Here is a 20,891-nt window from a genome sequence, read left to right as displayed (position 1 = left end):
CAGGTCTGCTCTGCTGGGCAAAAGCGCTAGAGATCTATACCTGACCTCGGGGACCTGTGAATCCTATGATCCTGGGAAGAGAAGGATCCATGTGTTCCATCATTTCTCAAAAGGTTCCTGACCCCAGAGTGGTGAAGACCCACTTGGGTTCTAAGCCCGTGGATCCCAGAAGGGGCCACAGGCTGTAAGGTTTATGAGCAGCAGAGATGATGTTATGCTGAGAGCTCAGAGGAGGCAAGCTCCTGGGTCAGCCAGGCTGCAGTCATCATGGAAACCTGGCAAGGCAGCACGGGCTACGGCTACAGGACAGACAGAACCAGCCAGGACCCGGGTCGTGTGGGAGAAGCTGGTCCTGACTTTAAGGATGACCAGGTCAGAGTGCTGAGAATGGTCAGCCAGGCCATGGTAACTAAGAGACACTCAGATTTCCATGGCCAGCAAATAGAAGCCCGTTTCCTACTGCTGTATCAGTCCTGGGCAGCAGTTCAGTTTGGTGGGGTGCCCTCGTCCACGTGGTAACTCAGGGGTGAAGCCTTCTTCAATCTTGGAACCTCAGCATCCGCTGCGGTCTGGATAACCGCATCCAGCCAATGTGGAAGGGCCTGGCGGAGGCTTCTGTGGGCCAAGCCTGGAAATGTCACCTATCACCTTCGCCCACGTTCTGCTGGAGAGAACCCAACCGCAAGGAAGTCTGGAAAGTGTCATCTAGCTGTGCGACCAGAGGAGAGACAATGAATTTTGGTGGACAACTAGCTTTTTTTGGTCACATGCAGTCAACTGGATAAACATTTTCTGATGCCCGCTGCCTCAGGAAGTCTTTAAGGAACAGAAGTCCACTGAAGCAAACTCAGTAAAGAGGGGTTCATGATAAGGGTACAGCAGACAGTCTCACAGAAAACCAGGTACTTGGAGGTTGCCATCCATCCATTCATTTATTCCTCTGTTCATTCTTAGAGTCATTCATTCAAGGCAGAGTTTCTGAGTGTCTGCTCTGTGCTGGTCACTGTGCTATATGCTGAGATACAGAGATGGAAAATGTCAGATAAGGTCCCTGTTCTCACGGAACTTCCATAGGAAATGGGGAGAAAAAAACAATTAAGAACACATAAAAAGATTACACATTGCAGCCAGTGCTCTGAAGGTCACATAAGGGATGGTGAGACAAAAGATAATTGAGGCTGGGTTAGGGGGTCAGGACCTCTCCAAGGAGGTGGCATTTGAGCTGAGTTCTGACCGATGAACATGAATGAGCCATGCAAAGAGCAGAGGTCAGAGCACCTCTGGGCCAGGGAAAGCTGTGCAAAGGCCCTGGGGCAGAAAAGAGCTTGATCTGCTTGAGGATCATCCACCGCCACTCCGATCATGCTTATTCAGACCTCTAACTCTATGTTCCACTGCTGTTCCTCTGTTTAATGCTTCTATAACTTGACCACCAAATTCAATGACTCAGTTTGTTCTCCTTTTGCCCCGAGCTCTCAGTGGCACTTCATGCTTTACTGGCCATGTTGTCATCTCAAGATCCTCCTGGGCACCATGGCTCCCTTGGCCCACCCATTCCTGTTCATACAGGTTTCTTGTTCTCTCTGCCTTTGCTACCATGGCCTCCCCCCCACAGCTGCGTGTGCTGCGTGTCTTCACAGTGGCCAGTGCCAAGCATGCAGGACTGTTTGCCTCCATGGAGGAGAAAGGGACGTTTGAGAAGAAGTGACATTTGAACTCAGTCTTAATAAATGGAGTTAGGATGAGATAGGAAGGACAGAAGAACACTTCAGAGGAGGAGACAGCAAATGCAAAGGCCCTGGAGCATGAAGGGCCCTAAGGGAGAGATCAGGGAAGGAGAGGTGACAATTCCAAAGGGGTCGGGGTGTGCATGGCTGAGGGGGGTGCGGGGTGGAAACTGTGGGAGCGAAGCCTGGACAGATTGCTGAGTCCTGACTAGGAAGGGCCCTGAATGCCTTGCTGAGAAGTTGCCAGTTTGCTCCTCCAGCCTGCAGGAGCCGCAGGAAGCTTAAGGATGGTGACTGGATTTGTTTTCTAGGCAGGTGACAGTGGAAGCAGTGTGGGGGACTGGAGAGGGAGTGGGGGTGGCAGGGGACCTTCAGGGGAGGCTGGGCGGGTCAGCAGGAGAAGGCCTGGAACGAGATCCATTCTTCCTGGCTGTCGGGCATGTGAAGCACGGCATAGTGCGCTGGCACAGAGCAGGCCCTCAGATGCCGTTGCCTCACCTCCCCATGGGGGCTGCGGTCTGGGGTGGGCTCTGGTAGTTCCTTAAATAAAAGAGCACCATCTCCAGAGTGTCAGCATCATGAGGGCTGGGAAGGCGCTCACTGTGGGACCTTCAGCACGCCACCCGTGTGTGAAGGCGTTGGTTGAATACATGGACGAATGAATGAATGAGCAGCTCTTACTGTCAGCCAGTGGGCCTTCTGGGCAGAGGACAGTGTGAGTGACAGGCGGCCCTAGCGTTTAGAGATGCTTGTCACTTTGCTCCAGGCTGGGCAGAGAGAACAAGGCCTGCTTCCGGAGCCTCCTCCAGCCCTGACCAACTGGCCGAAGGAAAAGAGGGTGGGAAGGTCAGAGGCAGGCAGGAGCGACTGTGGGTTCAGTTCAGACAGAGGACAAAGGAGAAGGAGAGATTGGAGTCCTCAGGTGTCTAGAAAAACACTGGAGGCTCTGGGTAAAGCTGTGACTCCAGGCTCTAAGCAGTTGGAGCCAGAATTAAGAGCTTGTCTGTCTTTGGGGAGCAATCCCAGCAACAGAGCCGTCGGGTCCACAGCAGCTCTTGGGAGCCAGAGGGTGTTTCAGGCTCTCGGGGGCCTCTTGCCTCCATCCTTGCCAGAGTGGTGCAAAGGGACCGGGGCATGGCTCCCTCTCCACACACATGCCCTGCGCCCCAGGCCCGGTCTGGAGGGGGTGCGGCTCTCTTGATTCCACACGGAGAGGGGTGGGGGCCGGTAGCTCCTGACTCCCGGGCCCTGGTTCCCTGGGGCCGTCAGCAGCCCTGGCTCTGCTGTAAATATCTAGTCTTGCCCAACTGTGCCAACCATTGGGCCCCATCCCCAGCAGGCTCTTCCACATAAATACACATGACATATAATAAATACACGTAGATACATGTATATATACACACATGTACACACACGTACACAGGTACACAGGCATGTGCATGTAACACCAACACAAAAGCTCAGCTATAGAAACCCGTGCCTCGGTGATACACACACACACACACACACACACACACACACACACACACACCCCACAAATAGCGTGCTGGAGGAAATGTAAGGAGTTCAGTGTTGCAGGAAGAGCGGGTGTGAGGGGAAACGGTGGGGATAGAGGCAGGGGCCGGGCCAGCTTGTGGAGGACCTTGAGTGACGTTCCAGGGATTTGAACTGACCTGTAAGAGACGGGGAGCCACCACAGGGCTTCCAGTGGGAAGCGCTGTGGTCCCAGGTGCTGTTGAGAGAATGCGTTGGACTGGGGCGAGTCTAAAGCGGGAACAATGAGGAGGAGGGGACCATCTCCAAGTCCCCAAGAAGAAGGAGAGATGGGGGAGTGGCCCTGGGAGTTGGCAGCGGGACTGGGGTGGGGGGGGTCAGATAGGAGGGACGAAAGGAAGCCGACTCGAGAGACTGAGTGGGCTGGACGGACTCCAGGTCAGTGCCAGGCTCTGGGAACCCAGGGCACAGGTGGCTGGCGGCGAGGCCAGGAGTTGAGGTGGGCCATGTGCAGCTGGAGGCACGTGTCAGGCTTCCACGGGGAGCCACCCAGAGGTGCTGGGACTTGGGTCTGTGGTCAGCAGGAGGGTCTGGGCTGGGACTCTGAATCAGTCACACAAGGGACAAGAGCCTGAAACACACACGGGGGCTGGGTGCTCCTGTGTGTGTGCCCGCCCCTCTCCCTTCTCTGCCAAGACCACCCCGAATGCCTCTTCCAGGAAATGGCTCTGAATTAGTCCTTCCCGTCATCCCTGAGGCTGGGTGCCGAGGGCAGGTAGGGTGGCACAGGGCAGTGAGGAGAGGGGCAGAAAAGGGGCAGGGTCTTGGGCTGGTATCTGTCACCTCCTGGGCCTCTCTGTCACCTGCCTTTCTCATGTTGCTTTGGGGCTTAGTAGAACCATTTGCGAATTATTCTTATTAGGATCTAGGGGAGGCCTTTCAGACAGGAAGCCGCAGGCCCCTGCCTGGCTCGGGAAAAGCCGTGTGGGGTCCAAGCGATGCCCCCTGCCTGGATGGCTTCCCGCGTTCCAGCTGCAGGGGCCCATCTGCTCTCTCCAGCTGCTGCCCCGAGCTGCTTCTCTTTCTTACTGCTCCAGCATCTTCTCCCAGGGAGCTCTAGGGACTTATATACAATCATATCCCAAATTTATCGGGCATGTACTATGTGCCAGACACTGAGATAAGCCCTTTGCCTGGTTTATCTTACTTGATCCTCTCAACAGCTCTCTGAGCTGGGTGCAGTTATGACCCCCATTTTACTGGTGAGGAACCTGAGGTGCAGGAGGTGAAGGTAAGTTGCTCATGAGGTAACAGAGTTGGGATTTGAACCCGGGCCGTCTGTTTCCAGAGCCCCCTTTGCCAGCCAGTGCACTCTGCTGCCTCTTCTGTCACAACTGCTAACCCCCGCCTAGGAGTGGCGCGGGCGAATTCAAACCCACGTCTGTGGGATGCCGGAGCCCTTCTCTGACCTGGGATGTTCTGTGCCTCCCGGACCCAGATACGCCTTTTGCCGCCCATCTCCTAGACCACGGCTTGAGCCAACAGCTACATGGAGCCCCTCCAGGGTCAGATCTGCATCCCCACCCCCGCATTTCATACTGTGCCTAGAATGACAAGAACTTACATGCAGGTGCCAGGCAGGCCCCTGAGTGTAGGGGAGAGTGACACTGGCTTCCCAGAGGTGCTCTGGGTGCAGAAGTGGACTCTGGTGAGAGAGGGTCATCAGCCCAACAGAGGCTCTCCAGAAGGGGATCGTCATTTGGCTACATAAACATGGCTTGTTTACTGGTACATGTGGGCCTAGGTGTCGTGTCTGTTGTCACATGTGTGAATGCAAGAGCTTGCACAGATGCATTCTGGAGGTCTGGTTTTACATGTGCATGTTTGTGTATGAGGATGTAAGTGCATGTGTGCACATGAGGGCGTGTGTGTGAGAAGGTATCAGAATGGATGGATTTGTGCATATTGGCTGTGAAAGTATGTTGTTGTGTCTGTTTCCATGTGAGAGAGTGTGAGGACCCCCAAGTAAGGAGCCTCCCTGGGCAGAGTCTGTCCTCCCTCCTGTCTCCTGACCCTGGAGGACATGGACCAATGGTCCCCGCCTGCACCGGGGCCTCCACGAAGCCTTTGGGAGAGGTTGTTGGGCTCAGACAGGAGTAAAAATAAACGGCCAAGCGAGAAGCCAGGCCTTTCTGTCTCCCCCCATTCCTGATTGTCAAGCTGCAAAATGTACACCAGGCACCATCTTTGGCCCCATTGGGGGACCTGCAGGAAATGGAGCCTCGAAGCCAACTTCTCAGCCTCACCAAACCTTCCTCTGCCTCTTTGCTGGAATGCAGCAGCTAAGAAAGAAGGTGCAAGAGTCAGTCCCACTGGGCGTACCCCCCAGCTTCCCCAGCTCTAGTCATGTGAATGGAGAAGCTCACCATCTCTGAGCCTCAGTTTTGTTATCTGTAAAATGGGGATAGTACCTACTTCACAGTGTTGTTATGGGGATTAAATGAGATAGGGTTCAACGAGGAGTTAGTCCGTACAAGTGGTCAGTAAGTGATGGGGCTGATGCAGAAGAAGGAGGTGAGGACAAGGAGGATTTACAGAGATCCCATGGGGACTCAGATGCACCTTTTACTTAGGGTCTTTTGTAGTCACGGAATCCCCCATCCTTTGCAGAAGGTATGAGAAATAGGTGGATGATGGTGGCTGGAAGCCTCACTTCTCAGCTCCTCTGTAGGCCGCCCCTCTGTCTAGTTTTTCTTAGAGAGCGGGAAGCCGAGGGGTCCGGAGCCTTTGGAATATTGTGCTTCTTCCCATGGGATGCGAGTTAAACTGTCTCTTGCCTTAAGAAGAGAGATGGCTGTGAGGTATGCTGAGGCTTCCTGGTCCTGGACAGGGGGCCACATGGAGGGAACAGGGGCTCTGGGGCTCTATGTCCACAGGGCTGGAGTTGGCAGGTGGGGTATCGCCATGGGCATCGCAAATGGCACACAGAGACGGCACTTCCCAGCTGGCCAGCAGGATGTAGGGGGGCTAACACCCAGCCTTGGGGAGGGAGCTACAGAGTCTGAGGGAAGTTAAGGGGAAAGCAAGGCAGCTACGCAGCGGTGGGGTAGCCCTAGCAAGAGATAGGATGACCTTTCTTATGAGCAGCCTCACCCAGGGTTAGGGGTCCCAGCCTCACGACAGGACCCCCAGCTGACCCAGGTCACTGCCTCCTCTTTGAGCCCCTTTGCTAGGATTGGTTCAGGATTCATGACTGCCTATCTGCAGCTGGGCATGGCTGAGGACCAAACCCGGCTGGCCCTGGCCACGAGCCTTTGGAAGTCCAGGTGCAGCAGGTCAGGGATCATTCTGCCCCAGCCAAGCAGAAACTGTGCCCTGCTATAAATGTTGTCAGATGAAAAGGAAGAACCTACGCCTTTGCCCTTCTGTAACATAGGCTGCTCTCAACTGGAAGTGATATTGGCTTCTTTGGTAAGAAGTGATCCCAATCCCCAAAGCTACTGACCATCCCAGCCCACAGAAAAAGAAATGTGCCACAGGGAGATCACGTTTGTAAAAACAATGCGTGTTAACCCGGAAAGGTCTGCGTAAATGTCAACTATCATTGCTGTTGTTGTTTTATGATAATAATGATTAATAAGGAAAACAAAGCAACCCAGGTTTTTCTTATCTAGAATCTAGCAATTCCCAAAGTGTGTTCCACAGAACAATTCAGAAGCTAATAGGTGTTTCTGAGGAAAAAAAATTAAAAAGGGAGAGGAGAGCTTCTATGGTCAATTTTGTGGAGATTCTGGTTGAAGCAAGGTTTAACAGGTTTCTCTCCTGCAGAACCTCTGAGATAAATTCGTAAGCATTTGTTTCTTCCAGAGGAGAGAAATTCTGCAGCATTTCCCAAAGTTCCTTGACCCCCTGAATGCTTTTCTCGTGGAACTTATTTCTCAGCCTGTGTTTTATGGAATGTACTTTGGGAAACACCTCTAGGCGTCATTCTGCAATTAATCAAATTTAGCCCCAAATTGCATGGTTAGCTATTCTAAGCCTAACACTGACAGTGTTCTCTGTGCTGCCCCATAGGGTACCACTGATGTTCCATGCATTGGTCTGTCTCGACGAGGTGGAAAATCCCAGTGCTAGTGTGTGATGGGGGCAGGGGGTGCTGAACAGGGAACAGCGGGGCTCAGGGCTGCAGAGGCCACCAGAGGCTGCGTCACAGGGGACCTTGTGCCAGCCTCAAGCTGTTCATCAGAGGGGCTAAGGCATAGCACAGTCTCCTGAAACAGGAGAGGGACAAGGGTGTGCAAACTAACACCCGGAGCTTCCCTTAGAGAGTTGACTGGGGGAAGGAGGAGGCCGCCCAGCTCACTGCTCCCCTGTAATCCTGCTGGACCCTAAACTTCCGCAGGCCCCACCCTGGGGGCTCTGAACTTTCCTCTCTGCGGCCTCTCTTCTGGTTCAGTGTTGAGTTCCTTAAAGCTGGGCTATCTCTCTCCTTGTCCTCTTCCTCTTTTCCCCAGAGAAACCCCCAGTTCCTTAAGAAGCTGAAGTTATTGATGGAGAGAATACGCCCCTCTGGAGCAGAGTTGATAAAATTAGCAAATGAAGATCCAGGATGCCCAGTTAAATTTGAATTTCAAATAACAAATACTTTTTAGTATAGGTATATCCCAAATGTTGCATGGGATATACTTATACTAAAAAAAGAATTTGTGTTTCTCTGAAATTCAAATTTAACTGGGTGTCCTAGATTTTAACTGGCAACTCTGTTCTGGGGCCTAGGATGTAACCTTTTCGGTTTTGCTTCTAAAGAATCTCAGGTGAGAGAGAGGAGGCCATGGGGCCCTATGGTTATGAAGCATCAAGGAGAATTCCCGCTGAAAGCCCCTCTGTGGCCCCTGCTGGTGGGATGATGGATGTCTGTGCAGCCCCAGGTTGTCCAGGTGGGGGGATGGGGCCAACGAGGGGTCTGATTGGGTGTAGGTGAGGCGTGCTCTAGGCCTGGCAAGGAGAGGGAGGGTGTGCAAGCCCAGAGCACTGCCTCCATGCTGGGAAACACAGGCCTTGAAGGTCAAGGTTACAGCCTGATAAGGACACAGGCACTGAAGTCAAACAGCTCAGGTTTCAGCCCTGGCCCTGATCCCAACCAGCCGTGTGACCCTGGGTCAGAGTAGCCTCATTGTTCCTCATTCCCCTGCCCCCGAAAGGGAACAGTCAGAGTACCTTGTGGCAGGGTAAGGTGAGATAGAAGAGTCCAGATAAAGTACTGAGCAGAGTGCCAAGCTCATATTAAACACCCAAAAGGTGACTATTATTATTATTGCAGCTAGCTGCGTGACCCTTCAGCTCTGTAAATTCAGCTCTTTGGGGTAAAATGGGGTTCATAAATACCGGCCTAAAGAGTAGCTCTGAGTACTAGCATAAATTCTATTTTAATGGGAAAGAAGATTGTGGACTGAACATACGCACACAAGCCCTTCCCTGCAGCCCGCACAATGCCCCCTGTCTCCAGGGCCACATTGAAGGGGAAAGGACATGTAAGTTTGGTCTCGATCCTCAGGTGCCAACCGCCTGTCTTCTTCCTGCCAGTCACCTGTCCAGGACTCCCACCTGTGCAGTCCACTCCCCTCACAGCCCCTTCCCTTCCTTGACTCCCAGCAAAACTGGTCTTTTCTTAGTTCTCTTTCTCTACTGTGGGAGATGGGGGGAGGTTCCTGAGATTGTACACCTGGGATAAGTACGTAACTGAATAAACATGAATTCAGGGGTACCACACTGTGGCCCGTGGGCTGGAGACCTGTTTTATAAGTAAAGCTTGGTTGGAGCATGTATTGTCTAAGGCTGCTTTTATAGCACAGTGGAAAAGCTGAATCACTGGGACAGAGACCATTAGGCAAGGCCAGAAGTATTTACTCTCTGGTTCTTTACAGAAAAAGTTTGCCAACCCTGCTTTACTTTGTTGCTCCCTATATATAATGCATATTTTTATATGCACATAGTATAAACTATATGTGTGTGTGTGTGTGTGTGTGTATGTGTACATATATATATATATAACACATTCCATCAGGGTACTCCCTCCCTGCCAGGCATTAAATCAAACACTAGATAAAAAAAGAATATGTCATTTCTGCCCCTCAGGATAGACACCTAAACAAACAATTACAGGCAGACTTAGCTCCCGTTTGGAAGCTGGGGTATTGTAAATTAATGAACGATTGAGCTGTAATGTCGTATGACAAATGCAGGAATTGAAGTACACGTAAAACCCTGACTTAAATCTACAAGTGGGGTCCAAAAAATCCTGTCATGTAAAATGTGGGCCTGTGAGATTGCAAAATTAACCAAATGACCAGAGCAAGCCTGTGTAGTTAATGGTTTGGGAGTTCCAGGATTCCGGGAGCTGGTTGCCAATGACATTATACCTGAATTTACATGCTATCAGGATGTCTTCTCCTGGGGTTTTCCAGTTTATACAAGACGCTAAGGGTATCAAAGAGGGCTTCACAGAGGAAGTGGTGCGGGGGAAAGATTGGGGGAGCAGGAGATGAGGCAGAAAATGTCAGCAGGGGTCAGATCACAGAAAGATGGGGCTGCATGAACCTAAGACTGGATTAATCCTGACAGCAATAGGAGGGTTCTCATGGTTTTCTTTTTCTTCACTTTTATTTATTGTGGTTGATCTTTCAAATCATTACTTATTCTTACATTCATCATGCAAAAGACCAGAGGTCTTTTGCCCACGCACCTTGGTGGTAGGGAACCTACTTTGGCACGTGTGCTCCGGAGGGGGGAACAGGGCAGGACCGTGGTGAATTTGCCATTGTAGAAAGCTCAGTCCAGCGTCAGTGCAGACAATGCATTGGAGGGCGCAGGGCCAGCGGCAGGGAGATCAGAGTTGGGTGCAGAGGTCCCGGAGAGAGATGATGAGGATCCTCAAATGAGAAGGAAGGAGAGGGCAAGAGTGATTTACGGAGGACAGCAACATCCCAGGGAGAAGCCAGGCTTGCTGCTCCCAGAAGTCAAAGCCCAGTAACAAGAAAGGCACTGGAAATTGAACAGTTCACAGCTCAGAGAGATAAGCCAACGGGGCTAATGGAATAACCTGCATGAATAGGTGGTTCTCAGTTTCAGCTCTGCTTACAGTCACCCAGAGGAGCTGAGGCTCTCCCTCTGAAATTCTGATTCAGTAGGTTTGGGGACAGGTCTAGGCATTGGTGTTTTTATAAAACTCCCCACGTGACCCTGATGCTGAAGGCTGCAAAATTGCCAACATGAGCCAAGAGAACAGGCTCACAGTGGAGAGCTGATGCCAGATGCTGGGCAGGAGGAGGCTTGGCAGGACAGGGCCCTGTGTACTCGTGGGTGGCGTACCCCATCTGAGGTCCTGGCACCCCTGCCTTTGTTTGATTGACAGGTAGCAGGAAATGTACAGGACCAGGCTAAGGGTTGACTTGTCTGGTTGTCACCCCAAGTCATCCCCACAAGGAGAATGAGTGTGAGTCCCCTGTGAGGGTGTTTCAAGGTACACTAGTCACCGTGGACTCTATGTGGAACGGTCAGTGCAAGCATGGCCTAGCGCAGGTGCAAAGTACATGGGCTTGGTAGTCAGGCAGTGCTGTGGACACCCAGCTCTACCCCCAGTGAGCTACGGGGCCTTGGGTAATGCTCCAACACCTCTGGCAATCACACTCATCTCAACGAGAGATAATAGCCCCTCTCTCAATGGGTTATTGGGAGGATTAAATAAAATCATTGTCACACAATAAACTCTTATCAAGGTATTATTATACATCAGGCACTGTCCTAGGCACTGTTCTAGAAACTGGGACACAGAAGGGAACAAAATAGATTAAAAAAAAATGTCTGTCTTCATGGAGCTTATATTGTAGCAGAGTGGGACAAACAATAAACAAATGAATGCATCAACTATATACTATGTCAGATGTAGATGCGAGAGGAAGTGGAGACAACAAGTATAGACAATTCTTTGGGGTGGAAATATATGCAAAGCACTTGACAATGGGGATGGCACATAGTAAGTGTGCAGTAAATTATGTTTACAAGGCCAAACAGCTAAAAGCAAGGGAGTTTTAAGGATTAGCTAAGATAATGTGTGATGCAGAAGTGCCTAGCACAGCGTAGGTACTGAAAAAATAATGGATCTTATTCTTCCCTCCTCTGTCCATGCCCACTACCCCTCAAGTCACACACACACACACACACACACACACACACACACACACACACACACACACACACACACACACACGCGCGCCATCTCCCCTTTCCATGTTGAGGGCTGTGGAAGAAGAAATCTTTCTTCCTGCATCCTTTCTCCCAGCCACCCTGCCACTTTGTATCAACTGTATGGCCATGGACATGAAACAAGTTACTTGATGGAAGATAAGAAATCAAAACATATGGAGGGTGCTTGTCCAGAGAGGCATAAATGACTCTTCATTATAATATGGGAACTAAAGTCTCACATTAAAAATAAAAGAAGGTATTATGTAGCTTTTGCTGCACTCCAACCACAAAGGAGGTTCATTGTCATACAGTCACTGAGAATATCTTGTTGATTGGCAAGAGCCGGGCTTTGTAGAAGGGACAAAATTCCCCACAGCTAATCTACAATGGAATTGTTCAATGTCAGGCACAGCTTTAATAATATTGTTCTGGGCTGCCTTGGATGTAAATATCCCACTCTTCATTTTGTAAGCAATCAAAGGGAAGTTTTATAGACGGGAGAGCATGAATGGTTATAATGTCTGTGCCAAAAAAAACACATGGGCAGAATCCAAAAATCAAAGAACGCTGTGCCTTAGAAAGTCTGGCTTTTGTGGCTTATCTTTGATCTCTGTCTGTCCAGCAAGTTGTGCATCAGACACATTACAAAAGACCAAACTTTAAATGTTGCCCTTGACACTATTAAAAAGTACAAGATTGGCAAATCAGACTGGAGAAGAAAAGACAGACAATTAAATCTGGACAATCAGGTAATCACCCTTCATTTTGTCTCAGTGTCTAGAATAATGAAGGGAGGAAGGGAACTCTTGGTCATTAAGTACCCACTATGTCCTGGGCACTGCCTCTGTCAGAAGCAGTATTGTATTCCAAAATTAAGAGTGCTGAACGATGGAGCCAGAAAGACCTAGATTCAGAACCTAGCTCTGCCATTTTCTAGCTCTGTGGCCTTAGGGAAGTTGCTTAAGCTCTCTGTGCCTCCATTTTTTTCATCTGTAAAATGAGGATAATAGGTGTCGCACATGATTGTTTTGAGGATTAAGTAAAATAAATTTGTAGCCCAGGGCCCAAAACATACGAGGAACTCAATGGTGGGTATTATAAATCTAGCTTTATTTAATCTGTACAACAGTCCTGTTATGAGTTGAATTCTGTCCCAAAAAGATATGCTGAAGACCTAACCGCGGTACTTGCGGATATGACCTTATTTGGAGATAGGGCCTTTGCAAATGATGAAGTTAAGATGAGGCCATTAGAGTGTGTCCTAATCCAATATGATTGGTGTCCTTATAAAAAGGTGAAATTTGGACATAGAGACACAGAGGGAGAATGCCAGGTGAAGGTGAAGGATTGGACAGATGCATGGACAAGCCAAGGAACGACAAAGATTGCTAAAAAAAAACTACCAGAGGCTAGGAAGAGACAAGGACAGTTTCCCCTACAAGTTTCAGAGGGATCGTGACCCTGCCGACACCTTGATTTTAGACTTCCAGCCTCCATAACTGTGAGACAATAAATATCTTGTTTTAAGCCACCCAGTTTGTGGTACTTTGTTACAGCAGCCCTAGGAAACTAATACAATTCACCCTCTAACCCCATAGGAAGAAAAGGAAAGTATCCTCATTTCTAGATGAAGAACTGAAGTCCAGAGAGGTAAAGTTTATGGCTCAAGATCATTCAGCCAGAGGTGGATAAGCTGAGATTTGAATCCAGGCCTCTCTGAGCCCAGCGTCTGCCCTCTCTTCGTTCCCTGTGTGACCTCTCTCGTGAGCAAAGATAAAAAAGGAGGTGGGGTTGGAACTGAGACTCATCACACCCAGGTCCCAGTGGAGGTGCCAGGTCAGAGCGATCTGGTTATGAGCGCTCATTAAGTAAAAAGCAGCGAGCGTTTGAGAGTGACTTTTTAAAAAGAATCGGGTTTTATTTATAGTGATGTTCCAATCATTAATTTCAAAGGAAGAAAGCCCAAAGCAGAAACAGGTTCATTAAAAATTTGACATTAGTAATTTAATTAAATTGGGTCTTTGCGTCTCGTTGAGGAAAATGAAATGTTAGTTCTGCACCAGTTCTCAGCCCATTTCCCCGGTTGGCTCCCTCCCCTCACCTTAGCTTGCTTTCTTCTCCAAATGTTTACCTGCCCTGCCCCTCCCACCCCCAACACTCACAAACATACTCACATCGCAGTTTCTGCCTCCACTGTGGCCAGTAGTGCGGGATCGTGGGGAATGCCAAGGAAGCCAGCACTGTGGGATCATGGGAAATGCCAAGGAAGCCAACAGAGCGGGATCGTGGGGAATGCCAAGGAAGCCAGCAGAGTGGGATCGTGGGGAATGCCAAGGAAGCCAGCAGAGTGGGATCATGGGAAATGCCAAGGAAGACAGCAGCATGGGATCGTGGCAAACATCAAGGAAGCCAGCAGAGTGGATCGTGGGGAATGCCAAGGAAGACAGCAGAGCGGGATCGTGGGAAATGCCAAGGAAGCCAGCAGCATGGGATCATGGGAAATGCCAAGGAAGCCAGCACTGTGGGATCATGGGAAATGCCAAGGTATCCACCAGCCCAAGGACTATTCTAAGCTAGGCTAATAGGGTGATGGAAGTCAATCCTTTCATCTGGGTTATCTCACTTGTCAGAGGTAGAGAACGGGCCTGGAAGAGCTCTTCATCCCTTAAGATAGTTCTCCCACAAAAACATAAGGTCAGGGGCCCTTTTTGTCTAGTTCACTGCTGTATTACCAGCACAGAGTGCAGTAGGCCCACAATATATTTTCGTTGTATGAAGGAATTAATGCATCAGTGGGTAACCCTTCCAAATGACTAATTGATGAACACTCAAATATGTCCCTACAAGTGTCAAACACAGTGTTAGGCTCCCAGGATACACCCAAGGACTGCATGGCCCTACAGTACAGTGGAAGGATAACATCTGCCATTTTTGAGCACCTACTCTGTGCTGGGCACTGTGCCAGCCATGCATCAGTTATTATCATAACCTCATCAACCACTAGATATTACTGTCCTCCTTTCTCAGTTGAGGAAACTAAGGCTCAGAGAGCTCACATGACTCAAGGCCACAGAGTAAGACAGTGACAGCACCTGGCTTCAGACCAGATCAAGCTAGTACCAAAGTCTGCCCTTTCCCTCTACAACGAGCTGTCTCCTCCTGGGAGGAGAGGAGAAGTGGGAGAGAAAGCCTTCTTTCTGAGTGCTCTGAGATCAGCAAGGCTGGCAAAGAGGGTCCTGGAAGACAGCAATATGGGCTGGAAGAGGGTACTGCAAGGGCCTGGGAAGTGCTCTAGAATCCAGGCTGGCCGTCTCCACTTCTTCTTTATTCCTCATCACTGCCACCCCTACCCTCTTATTCCAGGCTCTCTGAGCTCCTAGGTTATCTCTGGCCTCAGGGCCTTTGCACATGATATTTCCTCTGCCTGGAACACACTTTGACCTAGCTAATTCTTACTAATCTCTCAGGGTTCAGCATAGACATCACCTCTTCCAAGAAGCCGGCTCTGACTACCCCCTGACCGGGTTTGTTCCCCTGCCTGGTCCCTATCTCATCATAACACTTAACATACCTTTAATCGTATGCATCTCCCAATGGACTGGGAACTTAGATTCACTTGTGTGGTACTCACTGTATCCAGGCTTTACATACCTCCACTCAATTCTCAGTGACCCCAGAGGAAGGGACTATTGTGAACCGCCTCTTACAAAGGAGGAAACTGAGGCACAGAGAAGTTAAGAGACTAGCTCAAGGTCCCACAGGTAGTAAGCCATCAGGCTGGGATGTGAACCCAGGCACTGAGGCTCTCGGGTCTGTACTTTCCACCACCCTGCTCTATGGCCTCTCAGGGTTGGCCTCAATAAACCATTGCCAGATGAATTAATGGAGAGGTGCTTGGATGGCAATCTGGACACGGCTGTGACCACTTGTCCTTGCCTTATGGGGAGGTGTGAAATGGTAGGAGGTGGGACCTTCTGGGCACAGGCAGTTCCAACTCTAGGAAGAAAGGCAGAGGGTAGGGGGAGCTGAGTCAGGTTGAACAAGTGACTCGGCCACAGAGGAGCTGCGCCCTCCCTTTCTCCCTCCTGATTGGCAGGTCATGATGCTCACGCACCCTCACCGAGACCATTTCCTCTGGATAATGAGTGCACACTGGCAGCTGGCCGTTATTGCTCTGGCTCAGGTGGCACACTGTACATCTTATTCTCTGGCTCCCCATTTTCCCCTTAAAACGGGTCAGTCTGATCAGAGCTCAGGTTCTTGTCTCCCTACCTCACTGCCTACTCCAGCACTAATGACCCCTTCAACTCCCCCAAACCTGCTGGGCCAAAGTACAACTCTGGCTGCTGGGGCAGATACACATGAAAGAAAGGACATCGGGTTTAATGAGCACCTACTCTGTGCCACTGTCTTTGTCCCTTCCATGGTGTTTATTGGGAAGGACTGTGGAGTCTGAGATCAGAGCAACCAAACCCAAGAGATTAAAGTGATTTCCCTGGGGCATCTCAAGTGATGGGATGGACGTGTTACTGAACCAGGTTCGTTTTGCCCAACGCGCAGCAAGCCAAAGCGCTGAGGTGCCAGGGTTTGCAGCAAAGAGAGTGTTTATTCACAAAGCAGCCAAGCGAGGAGATGGGATAACAAGTCTCAAATCGGCCTTCCCAAAGGCAAGGGGCTCAGGGTATTTGTGGGATAGAGACTAAAGAAGCAGTGTGGTCTGAGGCGTGGGGAGCTTGGGAAGCATGGGGAAAGTGATTGGAAAAAGGTGCAGTAATCATCGTTCTGCTCAGGCGTAACTAAGCTGCAGGCCTCCATTTTGGGGGTGGGTGCTTAGCACCATCTGAGGGTGGAGTATTTGGCCCTCTGACATCAAAAGTCAACAAGTAGACGCTTGCGCATGTCCAGTTAGAGCTAGTCTTAACTGGCTTAATTCGAACTAGACACAAGTTCCTGGAAAACAATTCAGGCAGACATCTTATTGTTCAGGCTCCGTGCCACTTGGAGGACATGCAAGCCTTTTGTAGCAACAGTTAAAACGACCTTGATTGGTGAAGGCAGGATACAGGTGAAATGGATTGAACTGATGCTTACCCACAGTTCAGACATACTTCACATCCAGGGCTGCACGTGAGAAAAAGCAGGAAACCTGGATGTCCAGGTGTAAGTTGCGTGTGCGGCTCCTCCTGAACGTGTGACCCCTGCGAGTACTGAGGGGCCAGGCAGCCTTCAGGGGCAGCCCCGTCCTACGGAAGAAAGGAGGTCCGGGGAGGAGGGTCACCCAGGGAGGCGCTGCTCAGAGGCCGAGTGTCAGGACTGGAGACCCGCTCACGGGCTGCGTGTCTCTCCTTCTCTTTACAGTTCTCCCCAGCCACACGTGTGGGAACCCCGGACGGCTGCCCAACGGCGTCCAGCAGGGCTCAACCTTCAACCTCGGCGACAAGGTCCGCTACAGTTGCAACCCCGGCTTCTTCCTGGAGGGCCACGCCGTGCTTACCTGCCACGCTGGCTCTGAGAACAGTGCCACGTGGGACTTCCCGCTGCCCTCCTGCAGAGGTAGGTGGCCAGGGAGGGCCTGAGGGGTGGGCAGCACCTGGGAGGGATGCTGCAGCTTTCAATGGGACCCAGTCTCCATCCACTCCAGCAGGGGGTGGGGTACCCATTATGGGGAGCCCATGTCTGGGGGCCACCAAGGGTCCTCAGGGTCCCCAGGTATTCTAGGGGCTTTTAGGCCTCACTGGACCTCCTGGTCCTCAGGTGTGCACTCCCTCAACCTGCTTCCCCTGCATCAACAAATTTATTTTCAGTCGGTCTGCCCTTCCCTCCTGCCCTCCTATCTCCGAAGATACATCATTTCTCTTCCTGTTACTGATGTGTCTCCTGTGCACGGCTCTCTCCCAGCTGTTTTCCTACTGATCTCACCCTGGCAGTTATTCTTCTCTCTTTTCTATAAATTCAGCCTCTCTCCCTATATAATGGTGTCCTCCTCCCAGTCTTCAAATATGGTCAAAACCTCTTTACCCCAACACTGCCCCCCAGGAAACCCCGGCTTCCTTCAGTGCTACATCGGTCTCAGCCTCCCAGCTAGGGTAACCAACTTGTCCTGGTTTCCCTGGCACTTTCCCATTTCTTAGCTCCAAAAGTCCCGCATCCTGGAGACCGCCTCAGTCCCAGGCAAACCGAGACAGTTGGTCGCCCCCTTCCCAGCCTATTTCTTATTGCCCCTGCATAATAATCAAGCTTATTTCAAAAATAATTGCCCATGTCTCTTATCTGATGATAAAAATAGCACATGATCATTTTAAGTGAGCTTAGAAAATACAGAAGAGAATAAAGAAGAAACAAAATTTACCCATTTTAACTGCGATTTTCATATATTCCCTTCCCATCTTCTTCCTCTTTTTTTTAAATTGAAGTATAGTTGATTTACAATGCTGTGTTAGTTTCAGGTGTACAGCAACATGATACAGATACACATATATATATTCTTTTTCAGATTATTTTCCATTATAGGTTATTACAAGATATAGAATATAGTTCTCTGTGCTATACAGTAGGACCTTGTTATTTATTTTATATACGATAGTATATAAAATATACTATCGTATATAAAATAGTATATTTTAAAATACACTATTTTATTTATAATAGTATATATATCTGTTAATCCCAAGCTCCTAATTTATCCTGCCCCTACCCCTGGATTCCCCTTTGGTAACCATAAATTTGTTTTCTTTGTCTGTGAATCTGTTTCTGTTTTGTAAGTAAGTTCATTTATATCATTTTTTTAAAGATTCTACATGTAAATGATGTATGGTATTTGTCTTCTCTGACTTACTTCACTTAGTGTGATAATCTTTAGGTCCATTCATGTTGCTGCAAATGGCATTATTTCATTCTTTTTGATGGCTCAGTAATATTCCATTGTGTGTGTGTGTGTGTGTGTGTGTGTGTGTGTATAATATCTTCTTTATCCATTCATTTGCTGATGCACATTTAGGTTGCTTCCATGTCTTGCCTGTGGTAAATACTGCTGTTATGAACATTGGGTGCATGTATCTTTTCGAGGTAGAGTTTTCCTCTTTTCTGGATATATGCCCAGGAACAGGATTGCTGGATCATATGGCAACTCTATTTTTAGTTTTTTAAGGAACCTCCATACTGTTCTCCATAGTGGCTGCACCAATGTACATTCCCGCCAACAGTGCAGGAGGGTTCCCTTATCTCCACATTTCCCTCCTCTCCAGCATTTATTATTTGTAGACTTTCTGCTAATGGCCATTCTGATTGGTGTGAGGTGGTACCTCCTTGTAGTTTTGATTTACATTTCTCTAATAATGTTGAGCATCTTTTCATATGCCTGTTGGCCATATGTATGTCTTCTTTGGAAAATGCCTATTTAGGTCTTCTGCCCATTTTTTGATTGGTTTTTTTTTTTGACATTGAGCTGTTTGTATATTTTGGAATTTAAGCCCTTGTTGGTCACATTGTTTGCAAATATTTTCTCCCATTCCGTAGGTTGTCTTTTCATTTTGTTTATGGTTTCCTATAAGTTTGATTAGGACCCATTTGTTTACTTTTGCTTTTATTTCTTTTGCCTTGGTAGACTGAGTGAAGAAAACATTGGTACAATTTATATCTGAGAATGTTTGCCTATGTTCTCTTCTAGGAGTTTTAGTGTCATGTCTTCTATTTAAGTCTTTAAGCCATTTTGAGTTTATTTTTGTGTGTGGTGTGAGGGAGTGTTCTAACTTCATTGATTTACATGTGGCTGTCCAGCTTTCCCAACACCATTTGCTGAATAGACTGTTCTCCATCGTATGTTCTTGCCTCCTTTGTTGAAAATTAATTGACTGTAGGCATGTGGGTTTATTTCTGGGGTCTCTATTCTGTTCCACTGATCCATACGTCTGTTTTTGTGTGCAATACCATACTGTTTTGATTACTATAGCTTTATAGTATTGTCTGAAGTCTGGGAGGGTTATGCCTCCAGCTTTGTCTAATACATATTGCATACATGCATATATTGTGAATATATGTATGATTGAGATTATAATACATGTAGATATTTTTAACCACCTTATACAAACTGTGACATCATGAAAAGGGTTCCTTATGCCACCAACAATGCCCAGCATCTTGAAAGCTCCACCCAGCCTTGTCTATCCTCATCGCCCACTTACTCCCCTGCAAACTGGCCTTTGCAGCAAATATTTTGCATCACGTTGCCAAGTCAGATGGGAATTGTTTTGGCCCTTATATTCCTTGATGTCTCAACAGGCTTTTGCATTCTTGACCACTCTTTCCTTCTTGAAACCCTCATCTTGAAATCCCATGGATCTCCGAACACCCAGGTATAAGTCTAGGAGGATTGTTTCAAGGAGTTGAGAAGTGATTGGAACAAGTAGCTCTCCTTGGGTTCAAGTTTAGAGGAAGGTTTTCTGTAATTACTATCAGAAGACTAGCTCGAGGAGAAGCAGCTCCCTCCTTCCACCATATGCTCACACCCATTTTACTGTCTACACGAGCAATGGAAAATACTTGGCACATAGATCCCTTTCTCTTCTACCATTCCCATGGGAGGCATAATTAATTGATCATAGCACCCTTCCTGCTTGAGTCCGGAGGCAGCTGTGAATTCTTTCCAAACAGGCAAGCCACAAACAATCAATCTGAGTTGCCGCTTGACTCCGTGTTTGTTTAGCCCTCCTCACCCAATAGAATTGGCCTCAGCCTTGTTGGTCCTTTTTGATGGAGCCTGGGGAAGCTAGTCTCCTTTCTCGCCTTCCTAAGTCCCCTCCTCTCAGGCCCCCTTTCTAACATGGGATAACTTGGGACATGTCTCTCTTCATATGATTGATACCAGGAATGTCCAAACCAATCAGGTGAGACCTTGGCCCCTACACACAAGTGTGTGGCCCTGAGTGGCCTAACCGTGGTCTGAATCTGCTGTTTCCACTCTTCCTGATAGCACCTCTACCCACTCCCTACCCAGAGGATGTCACGGTTTAACACTCTGATCTTCCAAGGAGAGGCGTCAGAGTTGTGACATGGTAATAGAATGTGAAACATGATAGTAAATGAAATTAAGTATTTAAGCTGTGAAACGGAAAACACAGTTCTCGTTCTTTTTACAGAACTATAAATATCATACTTTTTTAATCAATGTGGAAACTAAAGACAATTGTAGCCCAAATATCAGAGGCAGAGGGACTATCACCCTGTCCTCTGAAGTACAATTCTCATCGGTATCCCATCTTAATGAGGTGGAAATCTACAATCTCTCCAAGTATTTTCAGGAATCTTTGTCAGCTCTAGCTTCCTTTGAACCTTGAACTCACTGCCATGCCTCACCTCCCTTGGTTCTGCTCTGCCAACCTAGGTTGAAAACTTGGCCCATTTTTCCTGACCTCCGCCCCAAAACAAAAA

General features: G+C 48.8%; 1 protein-coding gene across 2 annotated transcripts in view; it reads left to right on the top strand.

The window, feature by feature from the left end:
• Positions 1-20,891, top strand: part of CSMD2 (CUB and Sushi multiple domains 2) — a 645,193-nt gene that overhangs the window by 200,191 nt on the left and 424,111 nt on the right. For both annotated transcript variants that reach the window (XM_068537861.1, XM_068537860.1), the window contains exon 4: positions 16,824-17,018. In XM_068537861.1, the coding sequence (XP_068393962.1) occupies positions 16,824-17,018 (195 nt within the window). The remainder of the gene's footprint in view (positions 1-16,823; positions 17,019-20,891) is intronic.

This window comes from Eschrichtius robustus, chromosome 3 (assembly GCF_028021215.1).
Source record: "Eschrichtius robustus isolate mEscRob2 chromosome 3, mEscRob2.pri, whole genome shotgun sequence".
Taxonomy (NCBI): domain Eukaryota; kingdom Metazoa; phylum Chordata; class Mammalia; order Artiodactyla; family Eschrichtiidae; genus Eschrichtius; species Eschrichtius robustus.
Note: the sequence above shows the minus strand (reverse complement) of the source record. Positions and strands in the feature narration are given on the sequence as shown.